The 21807-nt window shown below is 39.7% G+C and overlaps 2 protein-coding genes across 4 annotated transcripts in view; both read left to right on the top strand.

The window, feature by feature from the left end:
• The window catches only part of LOC137324452 (exportin-5), a 61367-nt gene extending 50752 nt beyond the window's left edge, over positions 1–10615 (top strand). The window contains exons 26-32 of the mRNA XM_067988733.1: positions 903–1000; positions 1786–1839; positions 3761–3846; positions 4080–4187; positions 4904–5041; positions 7067–7231; positions 8618–10615. Of these exons, the coding sequence (XP_067844834.1) occupies positions 903–1000; positions 1786–1839; positions 3761–3846; positions 4080–4187; positions 4904–5041; positions 7067–7231; positions 8618–8773 (805 nt within the window). The 3' untranslated portion in view covers positions 8774–10615. The remainder of the gene's footprint in view (positions 1–902; positions 1001–1785; positions 1840–3760; positions 3847–4079; positions 4188–4903; positions 5042–7066; positions 7232–8617) is intronic.
• A 7424-nt stretch (positions 10616–18039) lies between these two features.
• LOC137324451 (CAP-Gly domain-containing linker protein 4-like) overlaps positions 18040–21807 on the top strand; it is a 223485-nt gene continuing 219717 nt past the window's right edge. The window contains exon 1 of one of the 3 annotated variants that reach the window (XM_067988729.1): positions 18040–18298. The gene's annotated coding sequence lies outside the window, so the exon portion shown is untranslated. The remainder of the gene's footprint in view (positions 18299–21807) is intronic. The other 2 variants (XM_067988730.1, XM_067988732.1) reach the window with 2 other exon arrangements.

The following is a 21807-nucleotide window of genomic DNA, read 5'->3' as shown; positions in this document are numbered from 1 at the left end:
ATAGTGAGAGATTAAAATGTTGGCAAAATGGTGGTTTAATTTGTCTTGACAAAATTGCATGTTAAAACACATTTTTATTTTCCACTACTTTTATCTAAATAGTCATCCTATTCCCATCATGACTCCAAATCCCGCTGGCAAACTTCAACTTGTTGCTTAGCTGCTAAAGTAACTTGTGATTATATTCTAGCTCCTATCCTCATACTTCTACATTTGTTGGCACAACTTGCCTCAGTGGTAACACACTCGCCACTGAGTCAGAAGATCATGGCTTCAAGCCTCACTCCAGAGGTGTAAGCACATAATCTGGACTGACACTTCAGTCCTGTACTGAGGGAGTGCTTCATTGCCTGATGTGGCATCTTTTGGATGAAATGTTAAACTGAGGTCTCATCTGCCTTCTCGTGGACGTAAAAGATTCCATGTCACTATTCAAAGAAGAGCAGGGGATTTCTCCTGATGTCTTGGCCAACATTTATCTTTCAACCATCACCACCAGAAACAGATTATCTGGGCATTTATCACATTGCTGCTTAGGAGACCTTGATGTGTGCAAATTACAATATTTCCCTATATTACAACAGTGACTAAACTTCATTGGCTATGAAGCACTTTGGAACTGCCTGAAATCATGAAAGGTGCTTTATAAATGTAAGCGCTTTCTTCCTTAACTGGTGACATTAGTATTTTTATGTTCCCAGTGTCTGCTCCATTAAAGACGAAATGAAAAATCTGTACAAAGCTTAATTGCCAAATCAATTTTAGAGCAGAATGCTGTTACTGATCGACAGATTTGGAAAGGTAGATGCAAGTACATGGTGCATTGCGTTGAAGTAATATAAATTTACACTCCTTCTGAACTTTTTTGAGAGCATTCATGGTTATAATGTGCTGATTTTTAGGGCTGAAAGTGGTGCTCCTGAGGAGAATCCAGAGTCCCAAGAAATGCTGGATGAACAACTGACTCGTCTTCTCACCCGTGAATCCATTGATCTGATGAGTAAGGAGTATACTATTCTTTCAGTTCATAGAGATCTATTGTAAAATGTGAAGTGTATTTTATAAAGAAATGAAAGAAATTAGACAGGTTAATGCAGAATAAAATATGATGTGCATTGCCAAAGTGAAATTTCCCTTAATAACCAACTTTTTAAAAAAAAATCAGATTGTTCGGAGCTCCAGTGTGTAATTGCATCATGTATCTCAGTGCATGGGAAGGTAGAGGAGCAATATGTAATGCCCTTGGGTGCCTAACTATTGGAGTAAAATCCAAAAGTTTCTGGCTTTGAAAAATAATCCAACCTCTATCTTCATTGGGCATGAAAATAGAGGATTTGAGCCTGAAGACTAAGTTGTGAGCTTAGATGATTGTATGTAACTGATAGTGGGCATCTAATGGATGTGTTCTATCATCCACATGCAAAAAGATGCAAAGGGGAGATGTTAGAAAACTTGGTTGTTGGGACATGGTTAGTTTACTCTTGGGCGTCTTTTTGCTTCAGACTCTGTCTCTTTGTAATTTTTTAAAGCAACCCCCCCCCTCCCCCTCCCTGGTTTCCATCCATTCATTTTGTTATTCATGTGTCACACTATCATTATGTATATACAAACACAAAACTAGCGAACAGGGAACAACCAGCTGGTGCATCCAGCCTGTCACATTCAGTTGTGTTATAATTAAGCAATGTGGCCCCCAATGCTCCACACCCACCTGCAGCAATGGTCATTTTCAAATCGTAAAGGCTGCTTCTGAATATTCACTTTACTTTTGTTTCTCTTTTACAGCTGTATGCTGTTGTGTTAAGAAGGGTCCTGAGTCTATATCTGGTGATATGGACGGTAAGTGAGCGAGCACTTTTTTCAGATTTTAATGTAATGTTCGGATTTAAACGCCTCTCAAGTTTGCAGAAATTGTTCTGAGTGCTTGTAAGTAAAGTTTGTGTAAACTATAGCAGATTAGTAATACTAGTGGCCTACTCGAAGGAAATGTTGCCTAAAGTGTGTGCGCTAGGGAGAGGGAGCAGAAAAAGGGGTTTACAAATATTCCTGAGATTGAAGATAGAGAAGGTTGGGTATCGGGGCAACCACCATGATGGGGGCAGGGAGGATTTTTTGTTTGTCTTAGATATTCTTTGGGCTTATTACCACCAGACACTCCCATAGACTGATACTTGTTCTAATGAGACAAGTTCAATTGTAATCCAAGAAACTGAATACAATTTCATCTTGCTCCTTGTAATTTATAAAATAAAGTATGCCACTCTACCCTTGTTAATGGACTAAAGTCACTTTACAGACTAGCAATCCTTGAAATTAGTTGGTACAGTTCCCACCGTTTATAGGGGAGTGTTCATGCAAACGTGATTTGTACACTATATGTGATGTCCGGGATAACTGGGTAGCACTTTTGAAGAAACCAAACAAGACTGCATGCAATGCAACTAGGTTTATTTAAACTGTACAAACTAACCCCACACCACTTGTAGGGGATTAGAAGAGGTTGGAGAGAGGTGCTGTTTACTTATGATTGTTCTTGCTTCAGTGCACTGTAATGAGGTGCTATTTACTTAACGAGATGCAAACTGGTGAGTGACTACAGCTGTTTCTGCGCAGAGTAAACAGAGCTATAGCTTTCTGTTACAAAGCTATAACCAGCAACTTTGAAATTGACAATGCAAATAGTTAATGGTTTTCACTTTTTGGCCAATGTAAGCGACTGCTCATTTTAAATGTAGATGTCTTAAGTGGTGGGGCCTGTACTGCCCTTTTTTTCTACAAGGCATATGTGTTCATTTCTTAGCCTGGAAACTCTCCATTCCTCACTGGCTGATTAGAAAGAGAGGCCTCTCTACCTTCCTGGCTGTTTTCATGTTCAGATTAGCCTTTTCTCCAGCCAGAAGGAAGCCAAAGACTTGACCTTGGATGACCCCTCACCACCTCCACCGCACTCTTTCAAGAGTTGTGATGTGGAGATGCCGGTGATGGACTGGGGTTGACAATTGTAAACAATTTTACAACACCAAGTTATAGTCCAGCAATTTTATTTTAAATTCACAAGCTTTCGGAGGCTTCCTCCATCGTTCACCTGACGAAGGAGGAAGCCTCCGAAAGCTTGTGAATTTAAAATAAAATTGCTGGACTATAACTTGGTGTTGTAAAATTGTTTACAATTTTCAAGAGTTGTTAGTTGAGCTGCTGGTCAAAACTGCAACATCAAATCAAACTGCCCTTGGAGGCTCCCCCCCAAAAAAAACAGCATGCCCTGCTCAGCTAGGACCCATGCTGTGCTCAGTGTAGAGAAACTACTCTGGAGTTGCATCCCATTTTCACTCTAGAATGTGCTAACAAATGCTATTGTATCAATCTCATGATATGTGAGAGAAATAATTCTGTTAGCCACTTCATTTACCCCTGGCTACTGGGTCAAATACATGTTTTTGGATAGCTTGTATGTATTCAAAAACATCTAGTATCCAGTGCTGTCACTGTCTTGCTGAAAATAAATTTCACAAATATCAAATGTGCTATGGATGTACTGTATGGTGTGATAACTCCAAAAGTTTACAGATTGATACACTTTTCCTATGCACTTACAAAGCTTGATGGAATCTGTTAATCTTTAAGTGGTATTTTAAAAGCTAGGTTTTAACTTTTAAGTAACCATTAAGACACACACAGCCTCTTCTTCCTGAATGTGTACAACAGTATTGCATTTACTGTGAAAAGTTCATATAGTATCAAACATGTGCCTTTTAAATAGATGATGAAATGATGAACACAAGTGATGGTCCTCAAGTTGGATCTGAAGAACTCACTGACCTTGGAAAGTGTCTGCTCAAGTCTGAGGTAAAGAGTTTTTTGCTTTACTTTTATACTGGAAAAGTGATTTTGGTTGAAAGCTTTTAAAGGGGGGAAGAGTTGTAGGTACACGCCTTTGTCGTACTATCGGATTCAGTATGTACTGATGATATTTTCACTTCGTTTTGCTTGGGTACAGATCGGACCAATGATATTTGCTTGCCAGCCAGCTATGAAGTGTAATGTTAATAGTTCTGATTGATTTCCTTTACTCTTTTTAGGAAATCTGCAAGGCACTTTTGGCAACTGCTTACAGTGCCATCTCTTGGAGTGACACAATAACATGCCAGCGAGCAACACTGCAACTCTGCTGGCCATTGATCAAACAGGCAAGTATATAAATGGGCCAAGAGTATCCGTGAGTGTTCTTGTCGGGACTATGAATTTGCTGGTTTTAACAAGGATTTATACATTCACAGAATTTTACAGCACTGGAGGCAGCCATTCAGCCCACTAAAGAACTATCCATTTAATCCCGTTCCCCAGGCGCTGTAATATTCTACCATAACTTTTGAATTGAAACGAGCTTTCCACGCCTCAAAGAATGTTCAAGCTTCTTCTCTCAATCCTGTTAGTTAATTTGTGCTGGGGTACAATTGGAAGTGCGCTTAGCTAGTACATTTAGGAGTTGGCAGGTTATTTTACCATGGAGGAAATTACAGCAGCCCCAATCCTGTCATTGTTTGGTATTTACAAATGCACACTTTCCAGCAGGGTAGGATCGTTGGGTAGTGATCAGGAGTGGGAGGATAGCCTTTGTTTTCCTCTTTTTCTATGTCTCTTTCAGTTGAACAATTTTTCCTCTGAATTTTTGATTTTGAAAATTGGGCATTAAATGTCCCAGATATGAAATTTTGGGTTTATCTTTTGTACTGTCCTTTGACCTACATGCACTTTTTAATTATATTTGCACATCAGTTCTTTTTAATGGGGTCACCACTTGATGGCATTTCATTTGTGGAATTTCTAATGATCCTCTCATTTAGCACATTACTGTTCATTTTACAAACCTTGATCGTCAAATTGGATTATTCTTTGTATTCAGGTACTGTCTGCAACCCTGCATTCTGATGCAGCCAGTTGGTTCTTCATGAGTGTGCTTAGAGGGCTGCAAATGCACGGACAACATGAAGGCTGCCTTGCGGCGTTGGTTAATCTTGCTTTCATGATCTATGAGGCACTGGTAAGCAAAGTGTCAGTGAATGGAAAAGTGTATTATAAAAATTGTTAATGCCAATGCTCATTGTTTGAATTTTGTGTTTATTAAGGTGAAGAATGTTGGGGTGAGTGGAATGATTCCTATTTTGGGCACCTAAAAAGAAAGACTTGCACTTATATAGTAATTTTCATGACCTCAGGATGTCCCAAAGCCCTTTTATAGCCAATGAAGAACTGTTATAATGTAGGAAACACGGCAGCCAATTTGCACACAGCAAGGTCCCACAAAAAGCAATGAAATAATGACCAGATAATCTGATTAGGTGTTGGTTGAGGGATAAATATGAGACACAGCATTAAGTACTCTGGTCAGGTTAAACGCAGGTTAGATGCAGAGAAAGGCTCACTCTAATCAGTCCCAAACTCTAGAGCAACCCCTACTTGAACCAGTTTGATATTTTACTATTTTTCATTTCTGCCATCGTATGGCATGAGTGAGATTGTCATGTGATGCATAATTAGGGAAGTTTTGTGCTGTGGGCCTGTGATCACTAAGAACTGGATTGAGACTGTCCACACTTCAGGCATATAGGATTCGTGCAAACAACCAACAGAAGAGACTTTCATTCCATTAGGCTGGGCTGGATTTGAACCTGAATGTTGGAGAAAAGCATGTGTTTAATGCACTGTGCTATCTAATGCCCAAAGTTTTCATTTATTGTTTCCACACCATCTGTTAAATACTTAGTTTCTGAAAACATTATGCAGATTTAATGTCAGTTCTTTTGTCTATTGATGGACAGGGCATTTAAGAAATTATGTAGGCACGATATTTTGGCTAATCAATGAAAAGTTAGTCTTGCAGAAAAGTTGTGTTTAGGCAATAGCTTTCTAAAGACTTTGGTTGTGTTCTGTATGAGGAGTTCTGCACAGACACCCATACATTTGCTGTGGTATTGGGAAGTTTCTGTCGTACTCTGTCAACTTTTTCCCATGATAAATTCCTCCGTCCATATTTCTGTTTTACATATATGACCTTGTTATGCAGTCTGGCCTTTTGGTGGCTTTGTGCGCAGTCTGTAAAAATTTGCACAGAATCTCTGGGAAATTTTCAATCCTTGAATCTTTTTTTAAAAAATCCTCGGTAAGCTTTTGATTTGATTTTTATTTTTTAAAACTAATTTTTGGGGAGGGGGTGGTGCTGGCTCTTTTTGCTTGGTCTCCCCTGTATAGTCAGGTTTCTGTTTGCTCTTGTTGAGGAGGAAGGGATCAGAAGTAAACTGCCCCATGAAACAGAGGGGAAGATTTGCTAGCAAGAACTTTCCATTTAATGATCATAAAGGAACTTCTACTGAGCGTAACTTCCATGGGTTACATTGCCTACTGTTTTCCTATAAATAAGGTAGAAGGAATTTAGATGATAAATGAAAATACCAATTTACTGCTGATTATTGAATTTCAAAGTCACAAGTTTAATATGGGAAATATTTCTTTCCTGAGTTCTTACAGTATATTGTTAATCCTGCCAGATGTTTTCAGTGCTTGAGTGCACAATCATTCATATCCAAACCAAAGGGGAACTATAAATTGCTGCAATCCTATCACCAACAAAACTTGTTTTTTAAAAAAAATCTAAATTTCAAGTCGGCTAGTTGTCCCATTATCACTGTTTTGAATGCAGGCCATTTCAACAGATTTAAATGAACAAGTATTCATCTTGAATGGAGGCTGCGATCAGTCCATGTGCTTCTTTTAGAAGCACCATTGGGAAGGTGCCCAGCTGTAACCAGCAGCAAGGACTCTGGGTCCGGCAGTGTTTTTTCTCCTTGCATGAGTTTATAATGCACAGGATTGGGGCCCATCCTTTCGTTGGCATAATGCTAAATGGTGCACAGGGCACCTAAACTGAGGGAGACAAATTATAACTCTGGCAAGAGAATAACAGGATCATGGAATGCTTTGGGGCATCCTGATAATGCAGTAAGGTACTAAATTGATTTCCTTTATCTGCATGTGCTATAATTGTTTTTTTTTTGGCTTCCACTTGTAGAGACCACGATATCCTGATTTAAAAACGGTGATGCAGCAGGTTCCTCAAATCTCTGGAGATGCTTTGGATCAATTTGATACAAAACTTCTGAACCCATCATCTCATAAAATGGGTGACAAAAGGAGAAAGGATCTCTTTAAGAAACTCTTGTCTGGCTGCATTGGGGTAAGTTGAGTATGTTGTGGTTCCTAAAAAGTTGTCTTCCACAATGGTTGTGATATTTTAAGAAGTAATGATGGTTGAACCATTAATGCACATCACAGATTCACTTGTAGTCTGTTTAACAACGCCTCTTTAAAGTGCTTTTTTATGCCGGTTACAATCACATTTTTTTAAAGTCTACCTCAACATATTCTGGAAAGGATACTAAACTAACTATAATGTTTGAGTTCTATAATTTACCATATATTAAAGGACAATGTTAGAATAATATTGATATGGTATGAGATTATAAAGAGTTAAACCTTTAACCTCTAGAACCCGAGTTCAACTTGGACCAAGATTGGTCTCCTGTTTTTGGCTGATAGGATCTTGAGTGAAATTAGTTTATCACCCAAGCTGTTTATGGGTGAGACTACAGTGCACAAACACCTTTTTTTAATATGGTACAAATTCAGTGGTCAGATGTGGAGAGCTGAGGGGATCTTTATCTGATTAGATAAAGTTGGGACAGTGTAGCAAGAAGTTAGGTCATCTTGAGGAAAATGGATTTAAAATTGTTAGATCCCATTACTGCCTTGAGCAAAAAAATAATTCCTATTTGTGTGACTGGAGATCCATCCTGTCAGATTTAAACCACAAAGATCTGATCTGGTGACTGGAGCAAGTGATTTTGGCATAACCCATCACCCTGTTAATTTTTACATTTGCCATGGTAACTGTGTTTGCTCAGGTACAACTATTTTCCGTAAAAGTTCTGTAGGTTGTGAAAAATGTTGTTTGAGCACCTGCCCTATCAATTGGTTTGTCACTGACTGGCTGCCAAGCGTGTGCATCCTTTTATTTTGAATGCTTATCCGAGTACTGAACCATAAGTATAGGTCGATTGTTATTTCTCTGAAATGCTGAATTATTACAACAGTGACTGCATTTCAGAAGTAATTCACTGAATGTGAAGCACTTTGGGATGTCTGACGACATGATATCAGTGTATAATTTCCCTTTCCCACAGTTGAGATGCAAAAACTTAGCACTTAAATAGAATGACTAGGGCTAGAACTAATCTTAAACCAATAAGACATCCTTCTCTTTTTGTGAATGATTACTGTGATTTTCAAGAGCTTGCATAGTTTCATTGATTAGTTTTCATTAAAACTCGTTCTTTTTATGTGTTGCTTTGGCGTGATCATGATTTTTTAATCCCTTTTCAGGTTGTTAATTTCTCCCCTCTAAACAAAAATTGCAGTTTGTGTTCCACATCCCTGACTGTTTCCACCATAGTGTTGCATCAGTTGTACACAATAGATTTTGCATATACAGTTAATCTTCAACCATTTCTTTAACTGGTTTAAACATTCTTTGTTCAAATAACTTTTTTCTGTCTTTTATCAGAAGCCACTTGGGCAGAAGTTCAAAAAAGAGGTGCATATCAAAAACTTGCCCTCCCTTTTTAAGAAACCAAAACCACAGTCAACCACACCAATAGAGGAAACAACTGACGACAATGTCCTAACTCCTCTCTTCGACCCAAGAGCTCAGGACATGTGAAGAGTGGCAGACTCTGTTTTACTTCCGCTCTTGCTTAATGGAAAAAAAAAGGACCTTTATGTTGATTTTAACTTGTAGTCTGTCTTTAGTTGTAAGGTGTTCATCAACATTAGCATAGTGGAAATTAGCATCAAATGGCAACTTTAAAATGACTGCTCACCTAAAAATACTTTCATGAAGCCAAGATAGCAACTATAACAATTTGGTAGCCGGATATTTCTGCTAAATACCTAGTTGACTGCTGATGGTGAAAGTTATACCCCAACAAAAATATTTCTGCCACAAATTCTATTAGCCAGCCTGCATAACTTTGTAATGCATTCTGTGGTGGAAAGAACTGTAAACTGATTGTGGTAGATTGTTATGAAATGCCTTAACCTTTTCAGAAATTGAATTCATAAATTGGGTTTGCAGCAATCTGTTTTCCAAGTGTTGTATACTGACAGTTTGTGTCTGTGCTATCTGTATTAAAATAAATCAGAAGAATCCTTTGAAGTTTTGTTAAAATATTTTGTATGCCATTGTTTAATATTAAACTTGTCTGTCCAATTTTGTGTATGAAAGTTTATCTTCTAATGCATGTCAAGAGAACCAGACCTTCGTTACTGCAGAAGTTTTGATTTTTTTTTTTTATCTGCATCAGTCTTCTGAGTCCAGAAAGGTAAAATTTCAGAGGCAGAAAGTAATGGGAACTAGTAACTTTGTTTTTAAATTTGTTACTAAGCTTTTCTGCCTTTAGCATTAATTACCACCTCACACCTTACACTCTCCGTGTGTTTTAAATGTAGATTTGAAAACAAACTGGAAATTAACATTAAAGTGATGGCTGTTTTTGCTCCGAGTTCTTGTGGAAGTCTTTTATAGTAGTTGTGAGGGGGACTAAATCTCTACAATTAAGTGCTTTTCTTTCCATTTTTATTTTCCCCAGATGCTTACTTATACTGAGTCTTTTCTCTTTCCATTTATTTTGATCAGCTCTATTGCCTTTGTATCTTTTGTAGCTAAGAAATGGGTGAGTGACATAATTACGATATTTTAGAGTTGTGTGAAGCTCACAGTAATGTTGTTTTGAGAATGCGTAGTCTGACCCCACCTGGTTTGTAATTGATAGAAACTCATCTGAGGTATTCAGTGTAATCAACTTGGTATTCTCTCCATTTATGTAATGCGTGATGAAGTGAAGAACCTGTTCCTTTTGATGAAGGTACTGATTGTATTGCCAAGAGCTGACTTCACACTGTACCAGTATAAAACTCCTTTTGTGATATATAAAACAGATTACTGTTAACCCCACTGAAGACTCTATTAAAAATGTTTTATATTCGATAATGTGCCAGCATTTAGCGCCTTTTTAGTACAGACAAAGCTGGCTGCCCAAATTTTAAACAGAACTGCCAACTCTTTGGTGACGGTGCACTAGACATTTTAAACTTCTAATCTTGACCCTGTGTATGTCTACAGAATGGCATGTTAAGTTGTATCACTTTTCATTTATACTTCACTGGCAGTTATGTTGCATGTTTCATTAATGGTACCTACTTTTTATCTGGGGTCTGGCTTTAAAACTTGTTGTTGATGGTTAAGTGGCAGAATTATAATGCTCGTTTGACCCATAGAGTTGAGCACTATGAAATGAAATGCTACTTTAAAAATATTTTTAAAAGATTAGAAATAAAGTCAATCTTTCCTCAAAGGTTTTATTCTGACAAACTTAATATAGGACTGATATGAATTGGAAGAAAATATTGTCATTTGCTTTGATTTTTATTTCACGAATAAAAACAATATTCCAGACAATATGCTGTTGCCGGCCTCGGTATCAATAAATAACTTGGCTGTGAACTTGAGTTGTGTTGATCACTTGCAGCAGTCCAATTGATGCACACAAAAGAAAGCAAAATTTGCATTTGTCATGTCTTATTGTGTCCTCCAAACATTCCAAAGAACTTCACATGCAGTGGATTTAGAATTACTGTATAGGATATTACAGCACACTAACAGACCATTTGGCTTATCGCCTGTGCTGATAGTTTTTCCACATGAGCTATCTAGTCTAATCCATTCAGCTGCTCACTCCTCATACCTTTTTAAATCTTTTTCAATCAACTCTTTATTCCTGTTTACAAGATTAATTTTTTCCCCTATTACCTGCAGTCCTGATACAGACTCTTTCAGCATTTGTCACATTGCTTCAACAACAGTTTATGGCAGAGATTTCCACATTCTGTGTAAATATTTTTTTTTGGTTTGTGCCACAGCAATGTTCCATAAGTACACTGAGAAGAATGACCAGCTAATCTCTAAAGAGCATTAGGTGATTTGGGGGGAGTTAGCCAGGACACTAGAGGAACTCCTTGGTCTTTAAATAATAGTCACCTATTAAAAATCCAAATAGGATGCTGGTTTAATGGTTCACTCACCTCTGATGCAGCAATCCCTTAGTATGGCACGGAAGTGTCAGCCTATTTTATATGCTTAAGTCATGGACTGAGACTTAAAGCCACAATATTAGTGACTGGTACATTGCATTGTCTTTAGGGTGCAGATTTAAACCATCCTAAATTCATTGGTCTAATGATGGGTGTAAATTCAATGTTGAAACTCGATCATCCCTGTTCAACGTATAAGTGCAGTTAGGATTTATTATCATTCTGGGAGGGAAAGAGAATTGCTTAATGTCAATTACTGTGCCTTTTAAGAAATTCACCTCATTGCCATTTTGGTTTAGTGATGTGCCCCACCACCACCTGTTTGTGTATCTAAAGCTTTGTTCTGCATCCGGCCCTTAATTTTTTCCCCTATTACCTGCAGTCCTGATACAGACTCTTTCAGCATTTGTCACATTGAATTCCTTTAATGTTTTCAGATGTTCAATATTAGCATTCCAAATGCTATATTGCTGGCCATCTTTAAAATTGCATGTGAATCCTGAGGGCTAATATTGTCTATTGTACTTTGAGTTTCTGCTTGACACTTGATACCAGTTCTATTGGAGATCAACCAGGAGGCACTTGGCTTAAGATGTGGTCTCGAACATACTCTACAAATTGTAATTGCAGTCTCTGGTTATCTCTCACCTTGCTATGTGCATACCAAAAATGATCAAGGAACCAACCAACCATCCATTTGCTCGTACAAAAAACGGGCTTGAGCTGCAATTGGAATTTTGAACAAATAGGATCTAACCAGATGCAAACTTCCTTCTAGAGATTTTGGTTGTTATTGTTTCTACAGTTACTAGCAGTCATCAAGCACAAGGGTGTTTAGATGAGGATTGGTGGCTGGGTATTTGACAATAGACACAATCCTGTGGTTTTCTCTTGCCTGACCTTCACACATACATTTCCCAATGAGAATTGCTAGATCGTCATCAGGAATGGAAATCTTGGCAGAAGTTGCATGGTGTGGGAGTTTCTGAAAATCATGTGTCCAGGATAACCACAGGTGCAAGGAGTGTCTTGAATGTACTTGCTGACAGGTGGCAGGTAACATTTGTGCCACACAAGTATCAGGTAATGGCCATCTCCAACAAGAGAAAGTCAAGCTATTTCCCTTTGACTTTCAATGGCACCAACATCGCTGAGTTCACCACCATCTACATTTTGGGGTCACCATTGACCAGAAGCTGAACTGGACTAGTTGGATCAACATCATAGCTACAAGAGCAAGGCAAAGGGACCACTACAATTTCTAACTTATCAATACCTTGTATTGAGAAACTCAATGCAAAGTGATAGAATTTGCAGATGATACCAAACTAGGGTACTGAAATCAGAAGAGGCAGCTCAGAAATTACAGAATGAGCTGGACAAAATATGTAAGTGGGCAGATAAAATTTAATACAAACAAGTACAAGGTACTGCACAGGGCAAGAAAAAATGAAGTACACATATACTCCATGAATGATTTTGAAATAGCTAAGAATTAAGTTGAAAGAGACCTAGGAGTCTTCGAATACTCAACATATCTAACCAATTCAGGGCAATAATCAACAAAACCAATAGAATGTTGAACTATGTAACCAAAATCGTAGAGTACAAGTCAAAGGATGTCATGATCAAACTGTATAGTGCTCAAGTCAGAGCCTACTTTGAGTACTTTGTCCAGTTTTGATCACGAGATACACGGAAGACATTCAAGCATTGGAGGCTATGCAGAGAAGGGTCACGAGGCTGATCCCTATTGTCCAGAGGTCTGAGTTATGAGAAAGGATTGAAGAATCATGGACTTTTCAGCCTTGAGAGGAGACGCCTAAGATGTGATCGTATAGTTATATGGTAGCGATATGGCAAATAAATGTAGAAAATTACTTCAAAGTAAATCATGTGAATAGGACAAGGGGACATAGGCTCACACTAGTAAAAGGGAAATTTAAGACATATCAGGAAGTTCTTCACACAGTGATCAATACATGAAATGTCCCAGATAAAGTAGCAGAAGTGAAAACCCTGCAATCATCCAAGAACCAACTGGATGCTGCAACTGGGGTTGATGGGAGATTGCAAGGTATTTCCAGATGGATGGACTAAGATAGGTTGAATCTGCTCTCTAATCTTTAATTATCTTGTGAACTTAGAAAATTATGAGAAAAGAAAAGCCATAGAAATGAAGCAGAGATTAGAAAAGCTAGAAGGAATATGAAAGAAGTGTGCAGCTCAACTTAAAGGTAAAGGGTTAAAAAGATAGTCAAAGAAAGGGTGGAATCACAGAGATGAAAGGGCCAGCTTTCTTTAAAGATAAAAATGGGTGTGCTGGTATGAAAGGCAAATGAAATTCTAGTTTTTTAACTGGGCTATTGAATATAAAAGCAAAGGCTTTAGAGAGGGTACAACACAGATTCTGTAGGATGTTGCATGGAATGAGGAAATACAAATACAAAGAAAGACAAAAAATTAGGTCTATTTGTTAGAACGATGCAGAACATAAGAACTAGGAGCAGGAGTAGGCCATATGCACCTCGAGCCTGCTCAATAAGATCATGCTGATCTTTGACCTCAACTCCACTTTCCCACCCGATCCCCATATCCCTTGATTCTCTTAGTGTCCAAATATCCATCAATCTCAGTCTTGAATATACTCAACAACTGATCATCCATAGCCCTCTGGGGTAGAGAACTCCAAAGATTCACAACCCTCTGAGTGAAGAAATTTTTCCAGTTCCTACAGAAGGTCTTTCTCCACAGATGCTGCCTCACTTGCTGAGCTTCTCCAGCATTTTCTGTTTATATTTCAGATTTCCAGCATCTACAGTATTTTGCTTTAAATTTCTCGTCATCTTAGTCCTAAATGGCTGACCCCTTACCTTGAGACCTATGACCCCTAGTGCTAGACTCTCCAGCCAGGGGAAATAGCCTCTCAGCAACTACCCTGTCAAGCCCTCTAAGAATTTTATGAGATCACCTCTCATTCTTCTAAACTCCAGAGAATATAGGCCCATTCTATTCAATATCTCCTCATAGGACAACACTCTCATCCCAGGAATCAAATCTAGTGAACCTTCGTTGTACCTCCTCTAAGGCAAGGAAACCAAAACTGTAAGCAGTACTCCAGGTGTGGCCTCACCAGAGCCCTATTATAATTGCAGCAAGACCTCCTTACTCTTATACTCCAGTGCCCTTGCAATAAAGGCTAATATACCATTTGCCTTCCTAATTGCTTGCTGTACCTGTATGTTAACTTTCTGTTATTCATGTACAAGGACATCCAATTCCCTATGACTATCAACATTTCTTAGCCTCTCACCTTTAAAAAAAAATCTGCTTTTCTTCCTACCGAAGTGGATAATTTCCACAAATAATGAAGTGTTTAAAATTATGAGAGGATGGGACAGGGTAAATAGAAGCAGAGTGTTTCCAGTAGTTGAGGGTAAAGAACAAGGGGCTATAGATACAAGATTAAATGTAAGATACTTAGACAAGAGTGAAGGAGAAACTTCTTTACAGAGTGTGTTGTTAGCCTGTGGAATTTACTTCCAGGGTTAGTGGTTGAGGCAGAAACTATGTCAACATTCAAGATTAGATTGGACAGGTGGATGCAGGAAATGGGTTAAAGGAATATGGGAATGGGGAGGGTAAATGTAATTGGAATTATTGCTTGTGTGGAGAGTAAAGGCTGATAAGGATTGCTTGGGTTGAATGGCCTCTTTCCATGTTGCAACTTCCATTCCAGCATAGACACAGATTATTGTGAGTCTAACAGTCTTCGGTCACACCTGCTGCTTTTGCTCTTGGCTTACTAAAAATGATGAGACAATTCTGTGCATGTTGGTGGCTGCATTATGAACAAGGAGGTAGTAACCTGCTTGACACTGAAAACAACAGCAATCTGAATTCCAAAGAGCTAGTGTGGAATATGACAAAAAAAACTTTTTCTTTCTTTGCATTAAAACTGTTGTGGATTGCTTTGAGATTATTTTTGCCATGCTGAATTTAAATGATCTGAAGCAGTACATCATGACATCTACATGTAATAATGTCACGATCCACTGCGCATGCCAAATTTTTGAAGCAGCCTCCACAAGTTTACGAAATTATACTGTAAAGATGCCTTTATTGGCTGAAGGGGAAAAAAAACAGGTTTTCAACTTTTTAGTTCATAATATTGAATGACTCTTTCATATTTCTTAGAAATTGGATCTCTTATATAGATGTAGGACAAAACACGAACCAATGACCCATAAGCTTCTAATTGACAATAAATATCTTGAGAACCGGGCAGGATTTCCTTGTCCTGTGGGTGAAGTGTTCTTGCTTTCTGCAAAAGCCAAAGACTTTTAGACTTACAGTTCAAATGAAAGAAGTTTATCCACTGGTGTTGAGCCCACAACAGCAATCCACTGAGATATGCCATTCTAGTTATTTTGTTATACCTGCTAACATTGTTGGATCAGGGGCTTCCATGTAGCTTTCTATGAGTCTGTGTAATCTGTTGGTGAAAAATCTAACTCATGGAACACTGTAAGGTGTCCAGGTTTACTCCTGCCTCAGATTTGGTTTTGAGCAAACTGATATCAAATCCATTTGAACCTATTAGTTTAATAGTCCTCAGTTAGCACTGAAGTGCAATGAAATGCATGCTTTGATAATAGACCCACCACATCCTGTCAGTTTGAAACAGAGCAATTATTAGACTACATCTCACTTCTGATCAATACTGATGCCCAATGGGAATAAGTGAACTTTGGCCACTAAACTCTCCCATCAACATATTTTTTGCAAAAGAACGAGTAAAGTGTTGATTGAAAAACCTCATGTCTTAGAGACATTCTGAACAGCTTCATCACAGTGACTTCTTGCTCAGACAGTCTTTCAAAAGTTGATGTAGCATCTGCTCCTCCTGTGGCCCTGACACAGGATTTTGGTGGTAGCCAGAAGCGCTTTGGCATTACCCAAGGTGATTACCTTGACCAGCTGATCAGTATATTTGAATGCATTAGGCTTTACCCTGAGCTACAGATTTTTCAGATGAAGTCTTTGAAGATGAAGGAAGATGAAGGGAGGAACCCTGACGTTCTGCCTGCTGCCACTTTTACCTTTATATATGCAAATAGAGTCCTATGACGTACATAGGAATATGATTGCAATTTTAGTACAGAACTGGTTAGAGCTTGTGCCATGCACTCTCCAATCAGTTTCACTGGTGATGCTGCCAAAGAGGCCTCAAAAAGGTATGTTTTAAATTATTTTTGACAATAATAAATTACTTTCACAAAAATAATCTGGGCCACTGCTGCCCAGGCTCCCCACCTTCCATGACAAGCTTCCGACTTACCTTGCTGCTGGCCCGGTGGTCTCCAGCCTGCCGGATATTGGGTTGGCCTGAATCCTGTGAGCTACATTGGGATGCCCATGAGGCCTTGGCCTTTTTGCTGCTGGAACAGGCAGGCACTTTGCCAGTCGGTTGCCCAAAAGTTAAAATTCACCCCACTCTTTTCTCCAACCCTTGGAGTTGTGCTGGTAGTCTTCTACCTCTGCCCCCTCAATTTAACCTGGTACTCTTCTCCCTTTCCAATCCAGTTAAGGTAGTACACTTCTTCCACTCCTGAGTTCAAGCTGGAATGCTTACTCCTCCCCTCAGAGTTCATTCTAGTAATCTTTCCTTTTCTTCCCAGTTCATGCTGGCACTCTGCCCTTCATTGTCATTTATTCCCACCTTCAGATGCCATCTGTTTACCCCCTTTCATTGCCTCCATTCCTCACCACCTGCTCAGTCCCGCTCCTATGTGAGTTCAGCTGTTAATATACAGGACCGAATCCATCTCTCCTCTCAATACTGTTCCTAGTGCTAATGGTTAGGATAGCGGAAACTGTATGAGGAACTCCTGTTCTCATAAGAGTTCCTGCTTATAATACGCAAAGGCCACAATCCTTGCTATTAGTGCTGGGAGTGGTGCTGACAAGAGAGAGGGTCCTGGTATTATAAGGGAGAGGGGACAGTCTGAGCTGACTATTGTCAGCAAATGCTGATGCAGTGACTGGGCCCCCAAAATGCTGACTGTTGGCATGTATGACATCTTCTCAGTTTCAGACTGGACAGTGGGCTATCCAGAACATCCCAAGAGATAAAATCTACATCAATGTCTTATTTTTGAAATGTGATTTTTTTCCCACCTTTGTATCTCAAGATGTGGGAGCACTAATTAGTGAGGTTATTAATGTTTTTGACGAGCTTTCATATTCAACAAATCTAGTAACGAAGCTATGATCCATGACAACTGAGTCACCCATACACTGTCTGGTTAGAAACTTGGCAACCTAAATGTGACATAGAAAGAACTTGATTTATATAGCGCTATTCAGGACGTCCCAAAGCGATGACCTACTTTTGAAGCGTAGACACTGTTGTGCTGTAGCAAACGCAGCAGCCAATTTGCACACAGCAAGATCCCACAAGCAGCAATGTGATAAATAACTAGATAATCTGTTTTAATAATACTGGTTGAGGGTAAACATCGGCTAGGACAACATGGAGGACGCCACTCCTCTTGTTCCAATAGTGCCATAGGATCTTTTACATCTACCGGCCAGAACAGACTGAGCCTCAGCTTAATGTCATCAGAAAGAGAGCATCGCAGAGGATGCAGCACTCCCTCAGTACTGCACTGAAATATCAGCCTAGATTTCACACTCAAGTCTCTGGAGTGGGACTATGAAGCCACAAACTCAGACTCGAGAGCGCTGCGTACCGAGCCACGACTAACACTGGACTAATACATGCTCTACCTTAATAAATACAGTAGCACGTTTTCTTGACACGATAACAACAGCGAAAGCGAGGAATTTACAAGCACGCGCCTTTGCTGCTGTATCCAGCGCACGTTCCCCTTGCTCGAGCTTAACGAAGTTAACGAACGCGCCGAGTGGCGCCTGCGCACAGGTGTCTGCGCGCATCCGTCCCGGTGCACGTCGCTGGAAGAGTCGGAGAAAAAGTGAGGCCCTCGGTTTGCCCTCGCTGCCATGTTGCTCGGGGAGTCTGTCATCGCTCTGAGTCTTGAACGCTGAACTCGGACTATTGGGTCTCTACAGGGTGAGATATTATTATTTGACGTGTTTTCTCAAACTGTTGGATGACTGTATTTATTTTAAAGGTTAATATGCTTTAATGGAGGATCGTCAGTGAGAATTTATGTTTACTTTTTTGAAAAAAAACAAAATTCTTTTAATAAGTTCGGTTACGGACCATAAACGTAATGGCATCCGCTGCTCTCTGTGTTTGTACGATGCAAACAAACGTGATCGCAAAGCCCGCCCTTTCTCACCCTGGACATTGTTTGGTCATCAGGTGACCGTTATGTGTAGTTCTGACCCCAATTGGCTAACTGGCCTGTCCATCAATGCAATAGCGAGTATCAGGTTAGGTTAAATTGACAGTAATCAATAGATCAAATGCATTTCATTGTTTGGATTTGTCACTTGTCAAAGAGAAATGGTATTAAAGAAGTTCCTCGAATTTAAGACAGAAACTGATCACAAGGAAATTAGGCAGGGATAAAGCCCAGAAATTGTAGGCCAGTTATGGGAGGAAATTAATAAACACTTGAAGAAACATGGCCAGTCAGCATGGCTATCTAAAGAGCAATGGCGATTAACAAACTCAGAATTTGTTGGAGAAATAAAGGAGAGGATAGTTAAAGGAAATGGAGTGAATGTGGTTAAGATGGATTTTCAAAATGCATTTGATAGGGTACCATTTAAAAGACTTATTACAAGACTTATTACAAATGGCATTAACTGGAATGTGGTCACTTGGTAGAGAGAAAGTTTGACAGCAGAAACTAAAGGGAAGCTTCTCTGACTGGGAAGACATGGGGTCAGATTTTGCTGTCAAAATAACAGTTAAATGTCAATACCCAAAAGTTGCTGTCTGAGTTGCACTGCTCCACTGTTAGCTTCGCGAAAACGGCGTTTCACTGTCTGCCTCACATTGAAATGCATTGAATGGCGTGAAGTTGCTGTATTTGCGTGGTAGATACGAACTAAACTCGCCACAGAAAGTTAAGTCTTGTCATTTCACACATAAGTACCCTTTTAATGATGTGATAAGTGTTAATTACTGCCAGTCAACCTCTGGCATGGAAAATTAACTATCGTAAGTGTGGCGTCTCATTCCTTCAGGTATTAATTATTGTTGGAGATTTTAAAAATGTCAAATTTTTAATTTTTTTTAAACTTACTTTCTGTTTTTTTTCTCTCTCACTCAATCCAATCTATCTTTTCCTCTCTTCATTTCTCTTTCTGTACCTGATTTGACATTAAATTCACCCACTGTAATTTACACTTCCTTCTTAGTCCTTGTGCTATTAATTTCACAATCTGATTAGTTAAGGAGATACACAGTCGGTTGCCCTGTTCACTCAGGTCCCTGATGCCCTGTTTCCCTCGCTGCAATGTTATCAGCCTGCACTTTCAGCAACTTGACATGCAAAAAATTAAAAAAACCTAAACATGCAAGGGCAAGTCTAACAAAAGGCAGATGCCGTTAGATGCCCTGCTATAGCAAAATCTGGGCCGTAGTGTTTCATGGGTCTGTGTTTGAGCTGCTCTTCCTTACACTCTCTACCCAAACTTAGGAATTGATGGAATAATATGCAAATTTGATGGCAACATCAGATTTGGGATATGGCAAATTATGACTAGGATTGTGAAAGGCTGCAGGAGGACATGGGCTGGCACGATTGGCAGATTAGTGGCAGATGCTGTTCATTGCAGAACAAATTGAAGTAATATATTTTGGAAATAAGAATATGGAAAGGAAGCATGCCTTAAATGGTTTAAATGAAGTAGAGGAATAGAGAGATCTTAGTGTTCAGATGTACAGGCCATTAAAAGTGGAGCGAAAGTAGCCATAAAAAGGCCACTGCAATTCTTGGTTTTCTATTTAGAAGTATAGATTACAATAGCAAGGAGGAATGTTGAACTTGAACAAGTTAAGCCACTGTTGGAATATTCCATACAGTTTTGGGCAGCCCCATTATACAAAAGATTTAAAGGCAGTGGAAAAAGGTAAGTTGTAGATTTATTAGGATTTTACCAGGGATGGGGGTTATGGTTATGAAGAGAGACTTGAGAAGTTAGGAGTTAATTCGCTAGAGCTGAGAATTTAAGGGCTGACCACATAGAAGGCTTCAAGATTATGAAGGGTTATGATAGTGTGAATAGTAACAGATTGTTTCTATTGGTCGGCAAGATGGTAATGAGAGGTCACAAGATAGTCAGAAAAAGAATTACACAAAATTCTTTGCGCAGGGTGGTTATAGAGAGTAAATCGGAGAGCAGGGTTAGACTAGATGGCTCTTGGAGAAAAACACTGGCAAGGACATGGCTGAATGAAATTTCTGTGCTGTACCATTCTATGATTCTATTTACAAAAAAATTGATGCCATATATGCAGGCATTCAAACCTGATAAAATTGTTCATATTATATGAACCTGCATGTAGCTGAACTGATACAGCAAAGGCTATGGGCCCCGACAACATCCCAGCTGTAGTGCTGAAGACTTGTGCTCCAGAACGAGCTGCGCCTCTAGCCAAGCTGTTCCAGTACAGCTACAACACTGGCATCCACCCAACAATGTGGAAAATTGCCCAGGTATGTCCTGTCCACAAAAAGCAGGACAAATCCAATCCGGCCAATTACCGCCCCATCAGTCTACTCTCAATCATCAGCAAAGTGATGGAAGGTGTCGTCGACAGTGCTATCAAGCGGCACTTACTCACCAATAACCTGCTCACCGATGCTCAGTTTGGGTTCCGCCAGGACCACTCGGCTCCAGACCTCATTACAGCCTTGGTCCAAACATGGACAAAACAGCTGAATTCCAGAGGTGAGGTGAGAGTGACTGCCCTTGACATCAAGGCAGCATTTGACCGAGTGTGGCACCAAGGAGCCCTAGTAAAATTGAAGTCAATGGGAATCAGGGGGAAAACTCTCCAGTGGCTGGAGTCATACCTGGCACAAAGGAAGATGGTAGTGGTTGTTGGAGGCCAGTCATCTCAGCCCCAGGGCATTGCTGCAGGAGTTCCTCAGGGCAGTGTCCTTGGCCCAACCATCTTCAGCTGCTTCATCAATGACCTTCCCTCCATCATAAGGTCAGAAATGGGGATGTTCGCTGATGACTGCACAGTGTTCAGTTCCATTCGCAACCCCTCAGATAATGAAGCAGTCCGATCCTGCATGCAGCAAGACCTGGACAACATCCAGGCTTGGGCTGATAAGTGGCAAGTAACATTCGCGCCAGATAAGTGCCAGGCAATGACCATCTCCAACAAGAGAGAGTCTAACCACCTCCCCTTGACATTCAACGGCATTACCATCGCCGAATCCCCCACCATCAACATCCTGGGGGTCACCATTGACCAGAAACTTAACTGGACCAGCCATATAAATACTGTGGCTACGAGAGCAGGTCAGAGGCTGGGTATTCTGCGGCGAGTGACTCACCTCCTGACTCCCCAAAGCCTTTCCACTATATGCAAGGCACAAGTCAGGAGTGTGATGGAATACTCTCCACTTGCCTGGATGAGTGCAGCTCCAA

The sequence above is a fragment of the Heptranchias perlo genome, chromosome 8 (genome assembly GCF_035084215.1).
Source record: "Heptranchias perlo isolate sHepPer1 chromosome 8, sHepPer1.hap1, whole genome shotgun sequence".
Lineage (NCBI taxonomy): Eukaryota > Metazoa > Chordata > Chondrichthyes > Hexanchiformes > Hexanchidae > Heptranchias > Heptranchias perlo.
This window is presented reverse-complemented; position numbering and strand designations above follow the sequence as displayed.